Here is a 19,717-nt window from a genome sequence, read left to right on the forward strand (position 1 = left end):
TATTGTCATTTTTTTATATCTTCTTCGATGAATCAGAATATTGATGAACTTGTCTTTTCTTCCCATATGGCTATCAATTTAGTTTTTTTTTAATCTCTTTAAAACTCATAAAGTTCAACTCAAAATTAAAGAAAATGAATAATTTTAATCTATAATCATTGTCATATGATCAACATAAAATCAAGATATATAACTCTTCTCCTTCCACTCCCTTTTACCAGTAAGATTTGAGAGAAAGATATCTCACCGTCAAAAATTTGAAGAAAATCTAAAAACCTAAGTTTTAAGATGATTTTTGGAGGATTTACAAGGATGTCAATGGTGGGCTTTATATAGACCCACACCTCCTCGCACCTAATTGGACAAGGATGGCTACAAGTTTCGTGATGGTGAAACGAAGATGGGATAAAAATTAGATCTGTCAGGTGATATGACAAACATGAATATGACCATGTACTTGTCTCACATCATCCTCATCCATCTAACATACCTAAAAAATATATTAATAAAGCTTAACACTTGTATTGATTGATTTCTAAAACTTTTATACTAATGTTGTATTTGAATATTAGATAGAAAATTATTTTCTAAAATTTTTGAATTTGTGCTAGAGTTATATTTTAATTTATTAGGATTACAACGATTTATTATTATTATTAGAGTAATTTACAAATTCCGTCATTAAATTTTATCCTCTCCTATTTTGCTCAGAGCACTTTTAAAGTTTTTAATTTTCTCACTAAACTTAATACATTGGATTTTTTTGTCACTCCATCATTAAATATTTAACGGCATTAAAATAATGTCATTTAAAAAAAATAAAATTTTCACCAAAACGACATCGTTTTACATCTATATAAAAACTCATTTATAACATCGTTAGTGAGAAAACGATTAAATAACCAAAAACACAACATATTAAGTTTAATGAGGAAATTAAAAAGATTTAAAGTGCAATGAGTAAAATAAGACAGAGATTAAAGTTCAATTACCAAATTTATAATTTAGCCTTATTATATTATTATTAGAATGTGATTACAAGATAATATCATTATAAATATTTTTTAACCTATTGACAACTCATTCACACTATAAAACAACATTGCTTAAACCCAAAACTTCTATGAAAATGTTAATCTCGCTTTTATTATTGATCATATGTTTCGATTCTTTATTTTTTTTAAAATCATAAATTAGAATAATATCACATATAATGAAATTCAAAGGACTTTAATTACTTCTTTATAAAATAATATATATATATATATATATATATACACACACACATTTAACTGATATCTATAACTATATTAAAAGGTCATGATATAACAAGTATTAAGTAAATGCTGTGAGAAAAATAAGAATTAAACGCCGCCCGAATGACATCCCCATTCACAACAATTGAAGAATTCAGACCTTTAATTTTTTCTTCTTCTAAAAAGGTCTTTTATCATGAGATCATTAATTATTTAATAATAAAAGGACCAAACTATAAACAATCCAAATGTTAAGTTACTAAAAGGAGTTAAGATTGAGTACCAACATCACAGACGAAAAGCATAACTGAAGATGTAACCATCTTTCGTTTCCAACAGAGAAGAGTTCAGTTTATACACTTTTAAAGCAAAATGGGATTATTCATGTGTCCAAAGAGAGATCCTCCATCTAATTGTTGCTTTGTTAATGATTCAAGGCATCACGTTATTTTCTATCATCAAAACAATCTAAATGTAAGCACAAGATCAATCCCCTTCAAATCGCATCAAAACAATGCACTTTCTTATACGTTTGACATGCACATGCACATGCACTCCCTATACTGATGAAAACAACAACCAAACTCGGCAGGAGCAACCTTGACTGATTCATTTCTGGTAATAACTGCAGCAATCATGGAAGCTATTTCCTAAATTCATGACCCACAAAAGAAAAACAAACAAACAAACAGAATACCCGATGACATCAACGGTTTCTTTCACCTGCCAAACTCCTGGAAAAATATATTAGCATAACCACCTGCCAAACCGAACTGGGAAAATATATTATTATCATAAACGTCTAAAAAGATGTATAATTTAGAGACGATCCGCATACCCCCCGTGGCGTCCAAATTTAAGCCTTCAACTGATGGAAACAACACGGGGATCACAGGGAAGCTTGAGGCAAGTCTTACTATCCTCACAAATAAAGCAGGCCTTATAACCAGGAAATATTAGCAAAGCTGTTAACCAATACGCCTTAGAAATAAAACAGAAAAACAAAAATTGTCAAGAACCAGCTGCTGGAAATGTATGAGAAATGAACCCATTGTAGGACATTAGTTATCAGACATAAACAGAAACCAATAAGCATTCACCGAAAGCAAAAACTTATTCCAACACACCACTGAATATTTAATGCTAGAAAAATTTGAACAGCATTTTCCAGAATGTATGCGACTTCATCAACTTTAGCCAAGTATCTGCAAAGTTCATAACAGTACAGGAAGGTTAAAGATGTGAGTTCCAAACTTCCAACAAGGTTATGACAAGAGGTAAGAAATCAAGTTCAGCTCCAAGAAACATCAGTCCTGTAAAATTTTACAATGATAACAGGGAAAGGGTTAAGAAACATAAACGTAAAATAAAAACAACAAACTTGGCAGATAAAGTTGGTAGATTCATATGAGAAACCCAAAAACATAAAGGGAATTTTCTCATAGGGAAAATATACCACGGGATCCAAGCATCATCAAATCCATCACCACACTATAATGTTGCATAATTATGATCTTAATCATGTCCCAAATACAAAAGATTATCAGACTTCTTTTAATGGCATAATGAAGCAATAGAAAATAAACAAGTGAAACCCTGATGTATTGCAAGAATTCACACAACTTTCATTCAATTTTAAGACATAAGAAGACTTTGTTGAACAATTTTTTCCTTCTCAAATATATAAAAGTCAACTGAGACTACCAAGATAAAGAGTCAGATGGAAAAAATGCAAAGTTAATGGTGCAAAAAATGGACTTAAGAAACAATCGGTCAAAAACTCTTATTAACCCTGATCATGTGCTGATTTTAGATCAGTTTCTTCTTCGATATATGAAATACCAAAAATTAAAAGAAAAGTTACTCTTAATAGTAACTTGAACTTCCTATCCTTTTCAAGGCCTTGACCCTATATTATATATAAACATTTGCATTCCTTTCACATAAAGGAGAAGATTAGAAACGACATTGTGTCGCTTAATTTTTTTATTAGTATCCCAAATCTAACAGGCAGCAACCAAAAAAAGCTGCTTTTCAAATAAGTATTTGAATTATATGATCATAACCAGAACCATATGTCGCACTGCAAAGGATCTTCACACTGTAAAGTGGTGGTTTATCAAAAATGAAACCAAAAACTAGGAAAACAGCATATGGTCATAGAATAAACAAACATGTCTAACTCATTACCTTGGCATAAAATATTAAATGGAGTATCTGCATCACTTCATCTCAGCCATGAACTTCTCATACTCAGCATCTGCACCATAGGTTGCATTCCCAGCAGATGAGACTGCAGGAGGCAAAGGAGGGTTCGGCACCCAAGGCACATTACCAATGCTCTGGGAATGATCTGCAAAAGATGTAGGTACTGGAGGAAGGGGCGGAGGAGGAACTGTACTGTAATAAGAAGAGTAACCTAACGAAGATGTTGGGTATGATGTTTGTGAATTAGGCGGTATTGCAGTCATTGAGTTCCCATATATATTTGTAGAAACAGCAGGGGCAGAAGTATTGTTTTCAGATTGCACTCCAGGTGGGAAATTCTGTGGCATTTCGCTACAAGTCACAGGTGGAGGTGGGACACCTGGGGGAACAGGCTGTACATGTGGGGGATATTGCAAGCCATAAGGTGGCATAGGGTGACCTGCAACAGGAGGATACATGGTTGCTCCAGGCGGAGGTGGAGGAGGAGCATAAGGAGCATAGGGAGGAGGAACTGGTGGTCCCCATGGAACTGAATTCCCGGCATAACTAGTAGGTGCAGTATTAGTAAGCGGACCTCCAGTTGCAAATTGCTGTGATGGATAGCCACCAACTGGCTGACTAGAAACAAAGCCAGTGGACACTGATGGTGTAGGAGGACCAGGAGGCACGGCAGGTTGAGGCGGCTTGCCAGCAACTCTCACAGCAATGGTTCTTCCTTCTAGGCGATAACCATTCATACCCTTAATGGCATTGTTTGCCATGTCAACATTGGCATACTTCACAAAACCATACCCCTTACTCAGTCCTGTAACCCGGTCCTTAATTACCTTAGCCATCACAATATCACCATAAGATGAGAACAAACTGATCAAACCATCGTCATCGAGATTGGGAGGTAAGTATCCAATGTACAAATTAGTATCATCAAATTCCTTGGAGGGCTTAACAGCATTGAACCCTAATCCAGGGTGTGCATTTCCACTATTGCTAGCCCAAGGAGGATTGCTTCCAGAAGTAACAGATGAAGAGTTTTCATTGCTCGCAGAATCAGGAACCGTACCTCCTAACTCGGCCAAGAAATTCAGGTATTCATCATCCATTTTCTTCCCTGTTGTTCCTTTCATTGGACAATCAATTGTTGGATGGCCGCCATCACCACAAATCTTGCATAAAACATCACTCTTAAAAGTAGAAGTGCGTGAAGGACATGCATACTGACGATGACCCACCTCACCGCACAACCTACAATACTCTTCATCTCTTATCGTTCCATTCAAAGCAGCTAATTCCCTCAACTGTTGCCTCTTATGCTCGTTCAAAACTTCATCAACAGGATGCAAGAGCTTTTCCAACATTGCTGCAGCAGCATCAAGTGATTCTTGGGTTTCAGCCTCAACCAAAACATGCAAGTCTTCGTTCTCAGAAGGATCAGGTTTCATATTCCCCTTCTGCTGAAACCTACCTTCCTTCACCGAACCTTTACCCCGAATTACAATCTTCGCACCTGTTTCCTTCTCCATCCTCTTTTGGGTATTCCCTCTTGGACCAATAATCAACCCGATAAAATTGTAACCTGGGTATTCTTTCATCGGTATATAAAGCTTCTTCTGAAGCTTAGGTGGCCTATAGTCTGCTGGAGGCTTGAATGCTGGATTCTTCTTAAGAATCTGAGATATAATTTCCTGTCTCTCTCTGTTCAATCTCTCTCTAGCCCTGTATTCTCTGGTATTAATCCTAATTCCCATATTATCATATATAGGTTCAGGAGAAGGTGACCTAGCACCCTCAGGCCTATCATCCAAAGGTAATCCAGACTGCAACATTCTACTAATCTCTAGCAACCTACTATTCAAAGCCTGAATCTCAGGGTCAAATTGGATACCTCCAGTGAAATCTTTCATGAAATCGGGGAGCTGAATCACCGGCTTAGGCTCATCATCTGCCCATCGGGACTTCCTCTTCTTGTTCCCACTGCCCGTCTCACCATTTCCGTTCTTTTTTTCGTTCGAATCCGAAGGAGGGTCCCAACGGCTCCTCCTCCGCCTTCGGCTAGTGGTTTCCTCTTCTCCGCCTGAACAATCCTTGTCGGTGGTGCCGCTCTGCGTGTTAGTTAACCCATTTTCCGATAGCAGGGGCTTATGAATCTCATGTTTCGATGAAGAAACGTTGTTGATAGTGCCGGATCCGGCTTCGTAATTAACCTGGTTACCTGTTTTTCCATATTCATGGTCAGAAGCAGATCCTAGGGTTTTGGAAGGATCTAAAAATAAGGGATCCGAAGGAAGCGCCGGCGGCTGATGAGGGTGCTGGTCGCATAAATTGAGGGTTTGAGCTGAATAGAATTGGGGATCGTTTAGATTGGCGTGGATAGAATCCATTGCAAACCAAGCAAAGTAGGGTTTGAGTTTTGTTCGACGAATAGCAGAGAGAACTCAGAGAAGAAAAAGAATTTTGGGGAAACTGAATTTCTGTTTCGGGGCGGCATTTATCATTATTTATAATGAGAAAAAGGGTGAACGACGTATTTAATCCCTAAACTATCAGTTTTGATCCGTTTTAGTACTTAAACGTTCAATTTTTTCAAAATCATACCTAACGTAGAGTTTTTTTATTTCATTTTAGTATAATTTCATTAAAAACTTAACGCTTTTAGTATATAAACTATCAGTTTTTGTCCGTTTGATTACTTGAACTTTCAGGTTTTTCAAAACGTAACATTAAATTTCGAACATGGTACTAAAATGAAACAAAAGCAAAACTTTAGGTATGATTTTAAAAAAATTAAAAGTTTAGATACTAAAATGGACAAAACTAATAGTTTAGCTATTAAAAGTATAATTAACCCTATAAAAAATCATTCCTAATTTTATATTTAGTAAAAAGGCATCAATCCTTTGTACTTTTAAAAAGAATCAATATGACCATTATATTTTTTTTCTCTTAATGTGGCCCTCCAACTTGGAAAACAGATCCATTGTAGTCCTTTAACCAACGTTTTTTTATTGTTGACCATTATGGTGCTAATGTGGCAATTCAAGATGTTGATGTGACGATCCATGATGCTAATGTGACAGTCAACGGTGGCTGATTACGTGACGGGTGACATGACGAATGGACTAAATTGATTTTTTAATTTTGTTCAAGGGTCAAATTATTTAATTTCAAAAGCTTATTTAATTTTTTAAAAAATATAAAAATTTATATTAAATTTTAAATATAAAATTAGTCATGTATTCAAAAAATCAAATATGAAAAATACTATAAATAAAAATTAAATTAATAAAAAAATTGGAGATGCATATTGAAAATATTAAAAATATTATAAAAAAATTTAAAAAAAAATTTAATATAAATCATAGATTATAAAATGATAATTTATAAATTATTAAAAAATAAAAAAAATATTTTTAAAAATTATATTATATATAATATATACATGTAATATATAATTATATCATCAAACTTGTATTCTTACTGAATTAATCAAGACTTACAAAATTTAAATTAGTCAAGACTTATAATTTTTAGGATTAGTCGAAACTTATTATGTTTTCTAATTATCTTTTTGTAAGTCTCGACTAATTTAAAAGATAATTATATATTAAGTTTCATCATAAAAGATAATTAGAAAACACAATAATTTTCAACTAATTCAAAATTTGTAAGTATCGACTAATTTAAATTTGGCAAGTCTCGATTAATCTAGTAAAAATACTTTGTATAAGTGTTGATGATATACTTATATATTACATGTATATATTATGTCTAATATATTTTTAAATAATTTATAACTAATATATATTAAAAATTATTTTTATAATAGTTTTAGTTTTTCAATATGTATATTCATTTTTTTAATAATTTAATTTATATTTTAAATATTTAAATAATTTTATACTTATAATTTAAAATAATTTTTATCTTTTTAAAAAATAAACAAATCCTTAAACTTAAAAAAACAATTGACAATCGAAAAAAACTAAAAAACCAATTTAATACATATGCCAAAGTGTCATATTGTAGAGAATAGCTGTAGGAGGTTATTTCTGTTTGTACAGTTAAAGAATTAGTTTGTTTGTTTGGTTAGTTTACAAGTTAGTTAGATAATTAGTTGTTGTATAAATACATTGGTTTTGTAACTTAATATTGCAGAGAAATGAAGTATATTCCAGTATTATCGATTAGCATTTAACATGGTATCAGTTGGTTTGTTTCTAGGCTCTTGGGTTATTGGGCTTCTTTCACACTAGTTCATTTAAGTTTCTTGTTCCCGTGCAAAATTCCCAATTCCAGTTCTGCTATCTCTCTGCGTTTTTTCTCCTTTTTCTGTGGTTCCTTTACGTGATGCCTCCACAAGATATTTCGGAGATCGATTTCACACATCATTTGTATTTGCATTCGTTTGATACTCCAGGTGTTGTTCTTGTCTCTCACCAGCTCACTGGCGTTCATGACTACAGCGTCTGGAGTCGGTCAATGCGCATTTCCCTCCTTGCGAATAACAAATTAGGGATCATTGATGGGGTCTGTCGTCGATCTGATTTTGTGGAGCAGCTTCAACCAAATGAGATCGGTGCAATGCAATTGTACTCTCCTAGGTAATCAATTATGTCAGCAAGGATATCTCAGTCGGTATTGTTTTTTTCCTCTAGTGCTGTGCTCGTATGGTCTGATTTGAAAGAAATGTTTGACAAGGTTGATGGTTCTCGGGTTTACTTTCTACACCGAGAAATTATAATCCTTGTTTAAGGGGATTCTAAAATTTCCTCGTATTTCACAAAATTGAAGCTCCTTTGGGACGAGTATGGTGCTTTGGTTCCCCTTCCTTCCTGTGATTGTGCTAATGCCCAGCAAAACAGTACCAACGCTCTTCAGCAGCGCCTATTCCAGTTCTTGATGGGCTTGAATGAATCATATTTTGTTGTGTGTAGTCAAATCCTTTTGATGCAGCCATTACCGAGTGTTAATCAGGCCTACTCGATACTGGTCCAAGAAGAGTCTCAACCTGCTCCTTTACTGGTATACCCTTAAACCATGATTACTGTTTTTTATTCTAATTCATCGGCATCTCCTGGCAGTATGGGTCGGCGCCGGTTCAATGGAACTTGTGACCATTGTAAGATTAAAGGCCACAAAAAGGACCAATGTTACAGATTGATCGGTTTTACTGCTGACTTCAAGTTTGATCGGAAGAAAGATGGCTCAGCGGCTCTTACTGGTAAACTTGACAATCTCGTTCTTGCTTCTATTCCTCAAGTGTCTAATGCTCCAGTCTTTACTCAAGAGCAGTACAACCAGATACTGAGTTTGTTGCATCAAGCTCCAGCTTCTGAGTCCTCGGTTAATCTTGTGGGACAGTCCTCAAGTATTGTTTCTTCTATAAGTTGGATCTTGGACATTGGTGCTACTAATCATATCACTTTTGATTTCTCTTGTTTGATAAATCCTGTTGCATGTGCTTTAAAAACTAGGTTTATTCATCTTCCTAATGGTAAAAATGCTCTTATTACTCATACTGGTTCTTACATCCTTAGCAAAGACCACATCATTCATAATGTTTTATTTGTCCTGACTTTAAAAATAACCTTTTGCTATCACTAAACTAACCAATGAGCTTCGATGTGTTGTTTTGCTTTATCCTGCATTTTATATTCTGCAGGACATCTCTAGTGGAAAGATCAAGGGGATTGGTAAGGAACGTGGAGGTCTTTACTTGCTTGAGTCTTCTTTTGCATCCTCGGGTTTGAATTCATTTTCTATTCATGTTTTTTCTTTTTCAAATTCATTGTTTGTAAGTCTGTTTCTCCTCCTGTTACTGAACTTTGGCATGCTATACTTGGGCATGCTGCCATTAATAAAATCCACAAGTTGTCTGTTCTTTAGTATGTAAGTTTAATCCTCATGATGTGCAACATTGTTCAGTGTGTCCTATGGCTCGATAAACATGTTTACCATTTTCTTTAAGCACCTCTAGGATAGAACATCCTTTTCAATTACTTCACATTGATCTTTGGGGTCCCTATGGAGTTTCTACTCATAGTGGGCATCGTTATTTTCTTATTGTTGTTGATGATTTCAGTCGTATGACTTACATATTTTTGTTGCGACTTAAGAGTGATGTTATTCATTTAAAAGCCTTGTTTCAAATGATTAACAATCAGTTCTTTACTTCTGTTAAGATAATTCGTAATGATAATAGGTCAGAGTTCTTCAATTCGGTTTGTTCTTCTTTATTTTCATCTCTTGGCATAATTCATCAATCGAGTTGTGTTCGTACTCCTCAACAAAATGGGGTAGCTGAGCGTAAGCATAGGCATTTACTTGAGGTTGCTCGCACTCTACGTTTTCATTCTAAAGTTCATTTGAAATTTTGGGGTGAATGTGTTCGTGCTGCTTGTTATCTAATAAATAGGTTACATTCCTCTGTTTTGTCCTGGCTTACTTCCTTTGAATTGTTATATAAAAAGCCCCCTTCTTTGTCTCACATTCGTGTGTTTGGGTGTCTTGTCTATGCAACTTAGACACATTTAACTGATAAGTTTGCTTTAAGAGCCATTCCCTCTGTATTTCTTGGTTATTCCTCTACTCAAAAAGGCTACATTTTATTTGATCTTGAAAAAAGTTTTTTTGTCAATCGTGATGTTGTTTTCCATGAATCTATTTTTCCTTTCAGTTTTCCTCAACAGTCTGATTCTTTTTTTCCTACTCAAACTTATAAGGATGATTCTGAATTTTTGGTTTTATCTCAACCTCTTATTTCTCCTAGTAATTCTCCATCATTGGGTTTACCTGAATCATCAAAACCTTCTGTTATTCCATTGCGTAAGTCTTCTCGAGTATCTAGACCTCCTACATGGCTACAAGATTATGTGCGTTCCAATCAGTCTTCTTATTCTTTTTCCACTTGTAAGTACCCTCTTATTCATAACGTCTCTTATGATCGTTTACCCGTTTATACTCAACATTTTCTTGCTACCACGTCATCTATTATTGAACCACAATATTATTATGAAGTTGTTTCTAACCCCGTTTAGATTAAAGCCATGCAAGAGGAAATTCAAGCCTTAGAACTCAATGGTACTTGGCCTGTAGTGCCTTTGCCTCAAGGAGTGACTCTCATTGGTTGTAAATGGTTTTTTCGTGTCAAATATAGAGCTGATGGAACAATTGAGCATTTTAAAGCACGTCTTGTGGCTAAAGGTTACAATCAAAAGGAGGGTGTTGATTTTGTCGAAACATTCTCTCCTATAGAAAAATTAGTCATTGTTAGGATTGTTCTTGCTCTTGCTGCTATGAATGACTGGACTCCTTTTCAAATGGATGTGCATAATGCCTTTCTACAAGGTGATCTCTTTGAGGAAATATACTTGAAGTTGCCTGAAGGTTTTAGTAGTTAAGGGGAGAATATGGTCTGTCGGCTGCAAAAATCTCTCTATGGTTTGAAGCAAGCTTCACGACATTGGAACTTAAAGCTTACTGAAACATTGATAGCAGCATGATACCATCAAAGTAAGTTTGATTACTCGATGTTCACAAAAAAGGAGGGTGAATGATTGGTGGTAATGCTCATTTATGTAGATTATCTTTTATTAACTGGAAATGATTTAGCTTTGATTAATGAATTGAAAGACATGCTAAATTGCAGTTTTAAGATGAAAGATTTAGAAGAATTGAAATATTTCTTGGGAATTGAGGTCTTGAGGTCAGAAGAAGGAATTGTGTTGAATCAGAGGAAATATGCTTTAGAACTGTTAAAAGAGACTGGTCTTTAAGGAGTTAAACCAGCCTTGACTCTTTTAGAGCAAAATTTGAAACTTACCTCCACAGAATATGATGAACATTTACAACAAAAGGAAGATGAAGTACTGGTTGAAGAAAAGTCATCCTTTCAAAGGTTAATTAGAAGATTAATATACCTAACACATACTCAGCCAAATATTACATTTGCAGTTCATCATCTCAGCCAGTTTATGCAACAACCGAAGAAAACACATTTAGAGGCAGCATTGAGGATTGTCAAGTATTTGAAGAAGGAACAAGGACAGGGGATATTGCTGAAGAAAACATGTAAAAATCAGCTGTCAGCATATTGTGATTCAGACTGGGCTTATGTCCTATGTCACGAAAATCGGTTATTGGTTTTTGTATAAAGCTGGGTGATTCTTTGATATCCTGGAAATCAAAGAAGCAAAATACAGTATCAAGATCATCAGCAGAAGCCGAATATCAAAGTATGCAGTTGTTGCAGCTGAGATAGTGTGGTTGAATTGCATTTTGAAGGAACTACAATCTGAAATTTCGAGACCAGCAAAGTTGTACAACGATAGCAAGGCAGCGTTGCAAATTTCAGCAAACCAAGTATTTCATGAAAGGACTAAGCACATTGATACAGATTGTCATTTTGTTAGAGAAAAAATACAAGAAGGAATAATAAAAACTGAGTATGTATCATCTGCAGAACAACTTGCTGATATTTTAACTAAAGCACTTGGGATACAACAATACAACTATTTGGTGGGCAAGTTGGGGATGAAAAATGTTTTAATCCCTCAACTTGAGGGGGAGTGTAGATAATAGTTGTAGGAGGTTATTTATGTTTGTACAGTTAGAGAATTAGTTAGTTTGTTTGGTTAGTTTACAAGTTAGTTAGATAATTAGTTGTTGTATAAATACATTGGTTTTGTAACTTAATATTGCATAGAAATGAAGTATATTCCACTATTATTCGATTAGCATTTTAAAACATATCATCTATCACATTAACATCATGAAATGTCAAGTCAGTACTGTAACGGTCAATGACGGAAAACGTTGGTCAAAAAGTCATATTAAATTTAATTTATAAGTTAGAAGGCCACATTAAAAAAAGAATATGAGGACCATATTAAAAATATATATAATACGAAGATCACATTGATTTTTTTAAGTACAAGGTCTTTAATACCTTTATATTGTTTATTAGCAGTCATTAAAAAGTTAATGACAATATTAATATAAACATTTTACTAAATTTTGATTTTTCATGCCAATATAATCACCTCATATTTTATTTAATAAATGTGCCATCATCTTATTCATCGTTCAAAAATATATAAAAGAAAATGTCGATATAATGCTATGGGTTCAAACGTGAGACCCTTTTACAGGAATCCAATGCTTAATGACTGCACCAGGTTAAATCCTTGTTGCATTATATATTAGACTGTTATTAGATTTTTTTTTTGGTAAACAAAGAGGACGAGCCTATCTGCTAGTGTCTAGGCTGTCACCAAGCAAAATGGGCATGAGTACATTAGGAGTCGTGCAAAATCGTCTTTCAGGACCAACTTCGTCGTGCAATCTGCAAGCTTGTTCGCTTCCCGCTCACCTGGGAAAATGAGATGGACCAATTTCTATTCTACTTCATAAATATGAAATAAAATTGTCGGAGATTTTCCTTTTCGCCTTGAAAACCTCCCCGTTGTCGGTTTCAACAATTACTGACCGAGCGCCAACACTCCAAGCATGCTTCAAGCCCTCAAAGACTCCCCAGAGTTCTGCTTCGAAGCTAGAACTAATCCCAACAGCTCGAGCGAAACCAATTTTCCACTCACCCTTACTATCTCGAATCACACCCCCACACGAATCATTCTCGTCTTTGTCTCTGGCCCCATCAACGTTTAGTTTCATCCAATTCGCCGGAGGAGCAGCCCACTTGCTCCTAAGAGGACTAGCAGACAACACACGAGATAGGTTGTTTGTTTGCAAACTCCATAGCTCTCATGCTCTCCTCATATAGGCGAAAGCTTTGGTCCAAGAATGACGTGCAACCCAACTTCTCCCTGTCAAAAACACAGATTTCGATGCTTCCATAAGTTCCATAGAATTGCCCCAAACAGCAAATTCCACTCTTTAAAGCCCCTTACAAAGTGATCCGGATTTGACAGATTAGTTAACATCCAAGATCGAAAATTCATAGACAGAAAATCATTAAGCTTCGCGGGATGTATCAGTCGTTTCCACACCTCCAACGCTGTCGGACAAGTACGAAACAAATGGTCAATGGTTTCATCAGAAGCGTCACAGACCCCACAACTTGAAGAGGTGCTCATAAGCCGACGACCCCTCTCTGAATTTGTGAGCAATTTATCACAAATCAGCAACCAAAGAAAGATTTCGCCCTTGGAAGACCTTTAAACTTAGCAATGATGTTCCAGATATTAGCTACCGATCCAGGCTCAGTTTTTGTACGTAGCTCATACTCCGACTTCACTGTGAATAACCAATTCGATTGCCACTTCCACCCAAAACTATCGACCGCATGAGCTTTAGGCGGAGTCATAGTGGCCGTCAATCGGCAAATAATTTCCTGAGGAAGGATATTATGAAACATATGCCATTTCCACTACCCATGTTCATCGAGCATGTCCGCCACCATGATTTCCGGTAGTTTAATACCCAAATTTTTGTTAGTTATTAAAATATAATTTTTGAAAGTTTAATGACCAAAGTATAAACTTTGTAAAAGTTAAGGGACCAAAAATATGATTTTAAAAAGTTATATATTTTTGGTTGTAAATAAATAGTTTGTCTTGGAATAATATTTTTGTGGGAATCAAAATTTTGAGTCAGAGTTTGCATTAAAGTCAGGCATAGAATCGGATAATCGAATTGAATTAAAAGCTTACAAAAATTTTAAGAAAGGTAGTTTTGGGTTAGAAAAAGTATACTAATAATTTTAATAAGTGGAATTTGATGTGGATTAGTGGAATTGGGTGGAATTACACTATAAAGTGGAATAGTTATTTAGTGACTAAATTGAATTTTCAAAAAATTGGAAGAGCAAAGAGGAAAATTGATAAATAGGATTTTATATTTATTTAATATTATTAAATTGGAGATAAAATGATGGCATGGGGGTAAATATAAGGATTCATTAATGATAATTTTGACTTTCAGATCAAAATAAAATTTTAATTCGTTTTAAATGGGCTTTTAAGTTAAAATTAGGAGATATTTTTCAAAGAAAATTCAAGAAATCCCCTTCTTCAGCTGTTGGACGAAACACCATAGTCAAGGTAAAGAAAATTATATTTTTCATTTTTGGTCTATTTTAGTGAGATTTAGGATTAAGTTGTGAAATAAGAAAATGTTCTACACTAAATTCTCTACAAATTGGTATAAGTATTGTATTGTTTCATGTTGAAATATGAAAATGGGTATTTTTGGTGGATGAAGGGGAAGTTGTATTTGGTTGAAATAAGGTTGAAATTGGATATTAGGAGTGTTATGGAAGCATAAATAAGCATGAAAATTGATTAAAAACAACTATAGGGACTTACTTGAAATTTTCGTCCATCATGAACAAATAGGAGAAATGTTGAAATTTATTGGTTTTGTTATGGAAATGATTTGGAAAAAATGGAAAAGATATGTAGAAGATGATTCAAGCTTGAAAACAAATGGAAATTTTTAGGGGGCTACTTTGAGAAATTCAATTATGGTGAAGGTTTTAGGAAAATTTTATAAAATGTTCTATGGGTTAGATTGAGTATTAGAATGTTCTTGTATACTTGAAATGATGATTTGGATTAATTGAAGTTTGCTGAGTTGTTAGGGACCCTTTTGCAAGGTTTGGGAAGTTAAAGGATTAAGATGTAAGCTTTTGAAAAGTAAAGTGCTATGCTGGAAATTTTATTAGAATGTTAAATTGGGTTAATTTGGAAAGTGATGAAATATTGAGGATCAATTTGAAAGGCTTGGGAAAAATATTAGTGATGAAATTGTAAAGTTGCATGGTTGGGATACTAAATTAGATTTAATGAAGAATGGTGAATATGATTATTAAATTGGAATGAAAGTACTCATGAAGATTAATGTGAGAATTTTCGAAATGTAAGGATTGAGAGTAATAAAGCTTTATTGGGGACTACATGTTAGATTGTGGAAATGATTTAAATTCAAGAAAAATTATTTTCAAGGACTAGAAAGGTTATTTACAAGATTGAATTAGAATGGACTTTTAATTAATGGAAGCTGTATTGAATGTGTAAATGTTATGTTTTGAATTTAGGTGAATGCATATTTAATATGTTAGTTAGATAGTGTTCACAACTAAAGTCAACCCGATCAAAAAGAGAAAAGTAAAGGCATGGAGTAAAAGTAAAATCAATGCTAATATTTATTAGTGAGACAAAGGTGAGTGCAATTTATTTATTTAATTATTCTAACTGAGGGAGACTTACGATAAGTCAATCTCATATTATTTTAAAATATGAATTTTAAATTATGATTTAATTCTAATTATGGAACAATAAGGTTTCATGAATGATTTTTGGGTGTGAATTACCCAATATTTATGTATATTATATTTTTGAAAAATATTCGTATGAAATCTCTAAAGTGATTTTTGGGTACGAATTGCCTAAAGTATTTTATATGATATATGTATCTTATGTTATGGATGAATTTGGGTATAAACTGCCCAACTAATGAATTTTGGTAATAATGGAAATGATTTGTTTTGAAAATGTTTGATTTAAATGAATATAATATGATCTGGCAGCCTATTGTATGTTGCATTGAGAGTCATAGGTACACTTGACATGTCAGGAAGTTGAATAAAGTAAAGTAAAATCTGATTCTGATATGGTACATTCGTGTACATTATGAAAGGTACCGTTGGTGCAAATATTACGAATGCACTTGGAGTGCATTTCTGATTCTGATGATAGCATTGTGAAGTGTTTAGTGCGCATATTATGTCTGACTCGCGTATACCTTGTATTCTCTTACGTATACATTGAGCTATGAAAGTAAAATATGAAAAATGAATGTTAAAGTTTTGAAAGTATATAAAAGGAAAAGAAAATGAAAATGAAATATGAAAGTTCTAAGATGTTTCTGAATGAGAAAGAAAATGAAATGATTATTACGTTTGTTATTGATTATCATGATTTTGATAAAATCATGAGATGATGATTTTCAAGTTTATGAAGAGAAAAAAATAGATTGAAAATATCAGTTTAAAAATCTCAATGTTTTTATTTGAATTATATTTTTAATGTTTCATTAAGAATTATTTACGCTTGATGATTTTCGTACGTAGATTCAGATAAAGAAAGGACATGAAGTAAGGAACACTAAGTGCTTCTTTTCTTGGGAAATCATACTGTCCTACAGTATCAGTAAGACATTTAACTTATTAGTAGCCTATAGCCTATATGTTATAAATGTTCTGGTTGCTATGATATAACTGTTTTAAAAGTATTGGTTGAATTTTTTAATTAAGCAGTATTATAGCAGTTTCATATATGTTGAAAACAACATCAAACTGCCTAATTATTGCCTAAAATTGGATTAAAATTTGACGGTAAAAATATTTTTTTAGGTTTTACATTAATTATTAAATGAGTTTTAAACGATAATTTGAAATTTTAAAATGAAACAAAATTTTACGGGTTTTCAAGTATGAAAAAATTATAAAAAGTCATTGTGACATCTTTAACTTGTATTTAAGTACGTATACGAATTAAAGGTGTTACAGTTAAAGTCGTTGCCACATTCCGATCTGCAATATAGTCACGCAGCGAACCAACATCTCCTAGCCATGGGTCCCTCCAAAAATAAATACGCAACCCGTCTTCAACAGTCCAAACAAGGCTCGACCGAACATCTTGCCATACTAAACTCACTCCCTTCCAGAGATGAGAGCAATTCCTCCGATTAATATCAATGGGCACAACTCCTTCCCACTTATACTTTGAACGTAAAACTTGCGCCCATAGTTGGTGTGGCTTGGTCACAATATTAAAAGCAATCTTCGTTTGAAACCAGGCCACCCTCGGAAATAGGAGTACAGAAGGTATTCCAATTAACCAGGTTAATCCTATTACCTGGCTCAGATTTTCCCCAAATGCAGCCTCTAATTATCTTTTTAATTTCCCCGCAAACACCTTTCGGAAGAGAAGTCGACTGCATTGAATTGTATGGAATTACCGACAAAACCTTAAAAAAACATATTAATTATAAGGTGAAGTATATAAATAGTCCTGAATTTTAGGATGCTTACATTTTGTCATCCAACTTTTGAAACTTATAATACAACATTTAACTTTTAATTCATTTTCATTTTAATCTATGTTGTTATCTCTTATTAATTTTTTACTGACGTGACATTTAATTCCGTTAACTTTTTGACAAAGCTTCTTCTTCATCATCATCATTCTTTCTTTTTCCTCTTCCTCCTAAATTCCCACAATTTTACTGGCTGATTTATTAATTTTCTTTCCCAAGGGCAATGGGCAATGACGGCAAGGACCAACCAACACACATATAAGTTAAACAGGGGTTGCAGCTTCTAAATACTCAGAAGTAAAGATTCACACTTGAAGTTGGAGACTCTTTCTTCTTTTTCAGCACAAAAAACGAAGTTTCTCTTTCCCATCATTACCAATTTCACTCTTTTCCTCGACATTTATTTTAAAAAACACAAACTTTAAACAAACCAAAAGTTTTTTTTTTTTTATAATGGAGTGCTTTGATCTTGAAGACACTTTCACTAACTTGACAAACCATTACCAATCTGATACAATCTAAGCTGTTTTCTCTTTAGAATCTGATCACATACCTTGTTTCAACTACTTACTGTGTTTGAAAACCAGTGATTTTTAGGGGTGCTTAATGAGTTGAGAAGCTCGAGTTCGACTCGGTAAAAATTCGACTCAGTTGACTTGATTCGATCTCGATCTCGATCTGAACTCGAATCAAGACCTTAACGATTTGATTCGAGAAAAGTCTAGTTAGACTCGATAAGTTCACGAGCAACTCGTTAATTTTTTAATATAATGTTTTAGTAATTATCCTAAAAAATTATTTCATTAAAAAAATTACTAATTTATTAATAGATAAAAAAATATAAATTGCTAATCTCTTAATTTTTTTAATAAACAACAAAAGAAAACTATTTTTTTTAATATAAAGGATCGTAAACAACAGCTAATGGACTACTCTAGAAAGAACTGGTGTAGTGCCTGCTTCATTCTGATATAAGCAAAGAAGTTCCGCTGGAGGTTGCCTGAACGTCCTGCATCCAAAAGGGAGATTCCAAGCTAGTTTGGCCATTCCATCAGCAATCTTGTTCCCTTCCCGAACCATATTACCAGCTTCCAACTGCCAATCCCGATTCCAAAAATCAAGAACATGCGGGATTAAATGAGAGTTCAGTCCCACATTTCTGCTCTGTTACAACAGCCGAAACACCTCGACATTGTCCGTCTCCAAAACAACCTGCCTCAAATCCAATTCCCAGGCCAAATTTAACCCTTCGATAACTTTCCATAACTCCGCATCTACCACTGTACACGTACCAATGGCTCTACCAATGGCTCTAGAGAAACCACCAATCCATACATCAGCTGCATCGCGAATTACACTGCCGCAAGTAGTATGACCCGATTCTGACTTTCGCTCTCCATCCATATTAACCTTCAACCATCCTGGAGAGGTGGGCACCACCTTCATAACCTCTCCTAGTTGGCATAATACTCGGAGTAACCAGCAGGTTTCGAGCTTGAGCCATCTCCAAAAGAATCCTCCGACTTCGATGCAGTACACTTTCAGTCTCTAAAACATCAGGATTAAAAATTGAATGATTCTTGTTCGCCCATAGATTCCATAGAATAGCTCCAAACAAACTCCCCCAGTCATCCGAGGACAAAGGAAAGAATTCCGGTTGCTGAATATTGAGGCGAACATAATCGACAATAGGCATGGTGAAAAACTTAACAGTCTGCTCCAGTTTTATAAGCTGATTCCACGTCATCCTCGCTTCCGAACACACTCGAAAAACATGGGATAATGATTCTTTCGCCGCTCCGCACAAGGAGTAACTCTCGTCATCTGTCATATGTCTCTGCAATCTTTCTTCATTGGTCAAAAGTCGACCTTTACAAATCAACCAACTGAGGAGCTGTACTCTCGGTACTCTTTGTAACTTCTGAATCGATTTTCAAATCGAACTGCCAGGAGAGTTGAAAGTTGGCCTCCTGCTATTATAAGCACTAGTTATCGAGAATAATCTGTTACGTTCCCATAGCCAGCTAGGTGTGTCGTCCCCACTATGCTCCAATGGAGCTTTGACTGCCATCAGGTGCAAGATTGCAGTACTTGGTAATGACGAGTAAAGCTCCTCCCATTTCCAATCTCCTTGTTGTGATACCATAGATGATAGATGTTAACAGGCTCCAAATATCTTTTAGGGGACCAAGATTTCC

The 19,717-nt window shown here is 34.4% G+C and overlaps 1 protein-coding gene and 1 long non-coding RNA gene across 4 annotated transcripts; both read right to left on the reverse strand.

Annotated features, from left to right (window-relative positions):
- Positions 1-36: 36 nt before the first annotated feature.
- LOC120167079 lies at positions 37-18,103 on the reverse strand. Its single transcript, XR_005520001.1, has 3 exons — positions 18,024-18,103; positions 17,442-17,450; positions 37-48 (listed from the first exon to the last, which is right to left on the reverse strand). It is a non-coding gene; the product is annotated as an uncharacterized LOC120167079 (long non-coding RNA).
- On the reverse strand, positions 2,265-5,928 carry LOC120167077 (splicing factor-like protein 1). 3 transcript variants are annotated; one of them, XM_039176201.1, is made up of 2 exons: positions 3,447-5,928; positions 2,265-2,461 (listed from the first exon to the last, which is right to left on the reverse strand). In XM_039176201.1, the coding sequence occupies exon 1, from the start codon at positions 5,840-5,842 to the stop codon at positions 3,479-3,481; it is 2,364 nt and encodes a 787-aa protein (XP_039032132.1). In that variant the 5' UTR covers positions 5,843-5,928; the 3' UTR covers positions 2,265-2,461; positions 3,447-3,478. The 3 variants fall into 3 exon arrangements, with proteins under 3 accessions (XP_039032132.1, XP_039032131.1, XP_039032134.1); XM_039176200.1 differs by having other exon boundaries at positions 2,265-2,569; XM_039176203.1 differs by lacking the exon at positions 2,265-2,461 and adding an exon at positions 2,543-2,571 and having other exon boundaries at positions 3,473-5,928.
- Positions 18,104-19,717: the final 1,614 nt, after the last annotated feature.

Source organism: Hibiscus syriacus, unplaced genomic scaffold, assembly GCF_006381635.1.
Source record: "Hibiscus syriacus cultivar Baekdansim isolate YM2019G1 unplaced genomic scaffold, ASM638163v2 tig00111662_pilon, whole genome shotgun sequence".
NCBI lineage: Eukaryota > Viridiplantae > Streptophyta > Magnoliopsida > Malvales > Malvaceae > Hibiscus > Hibiscus syriacus.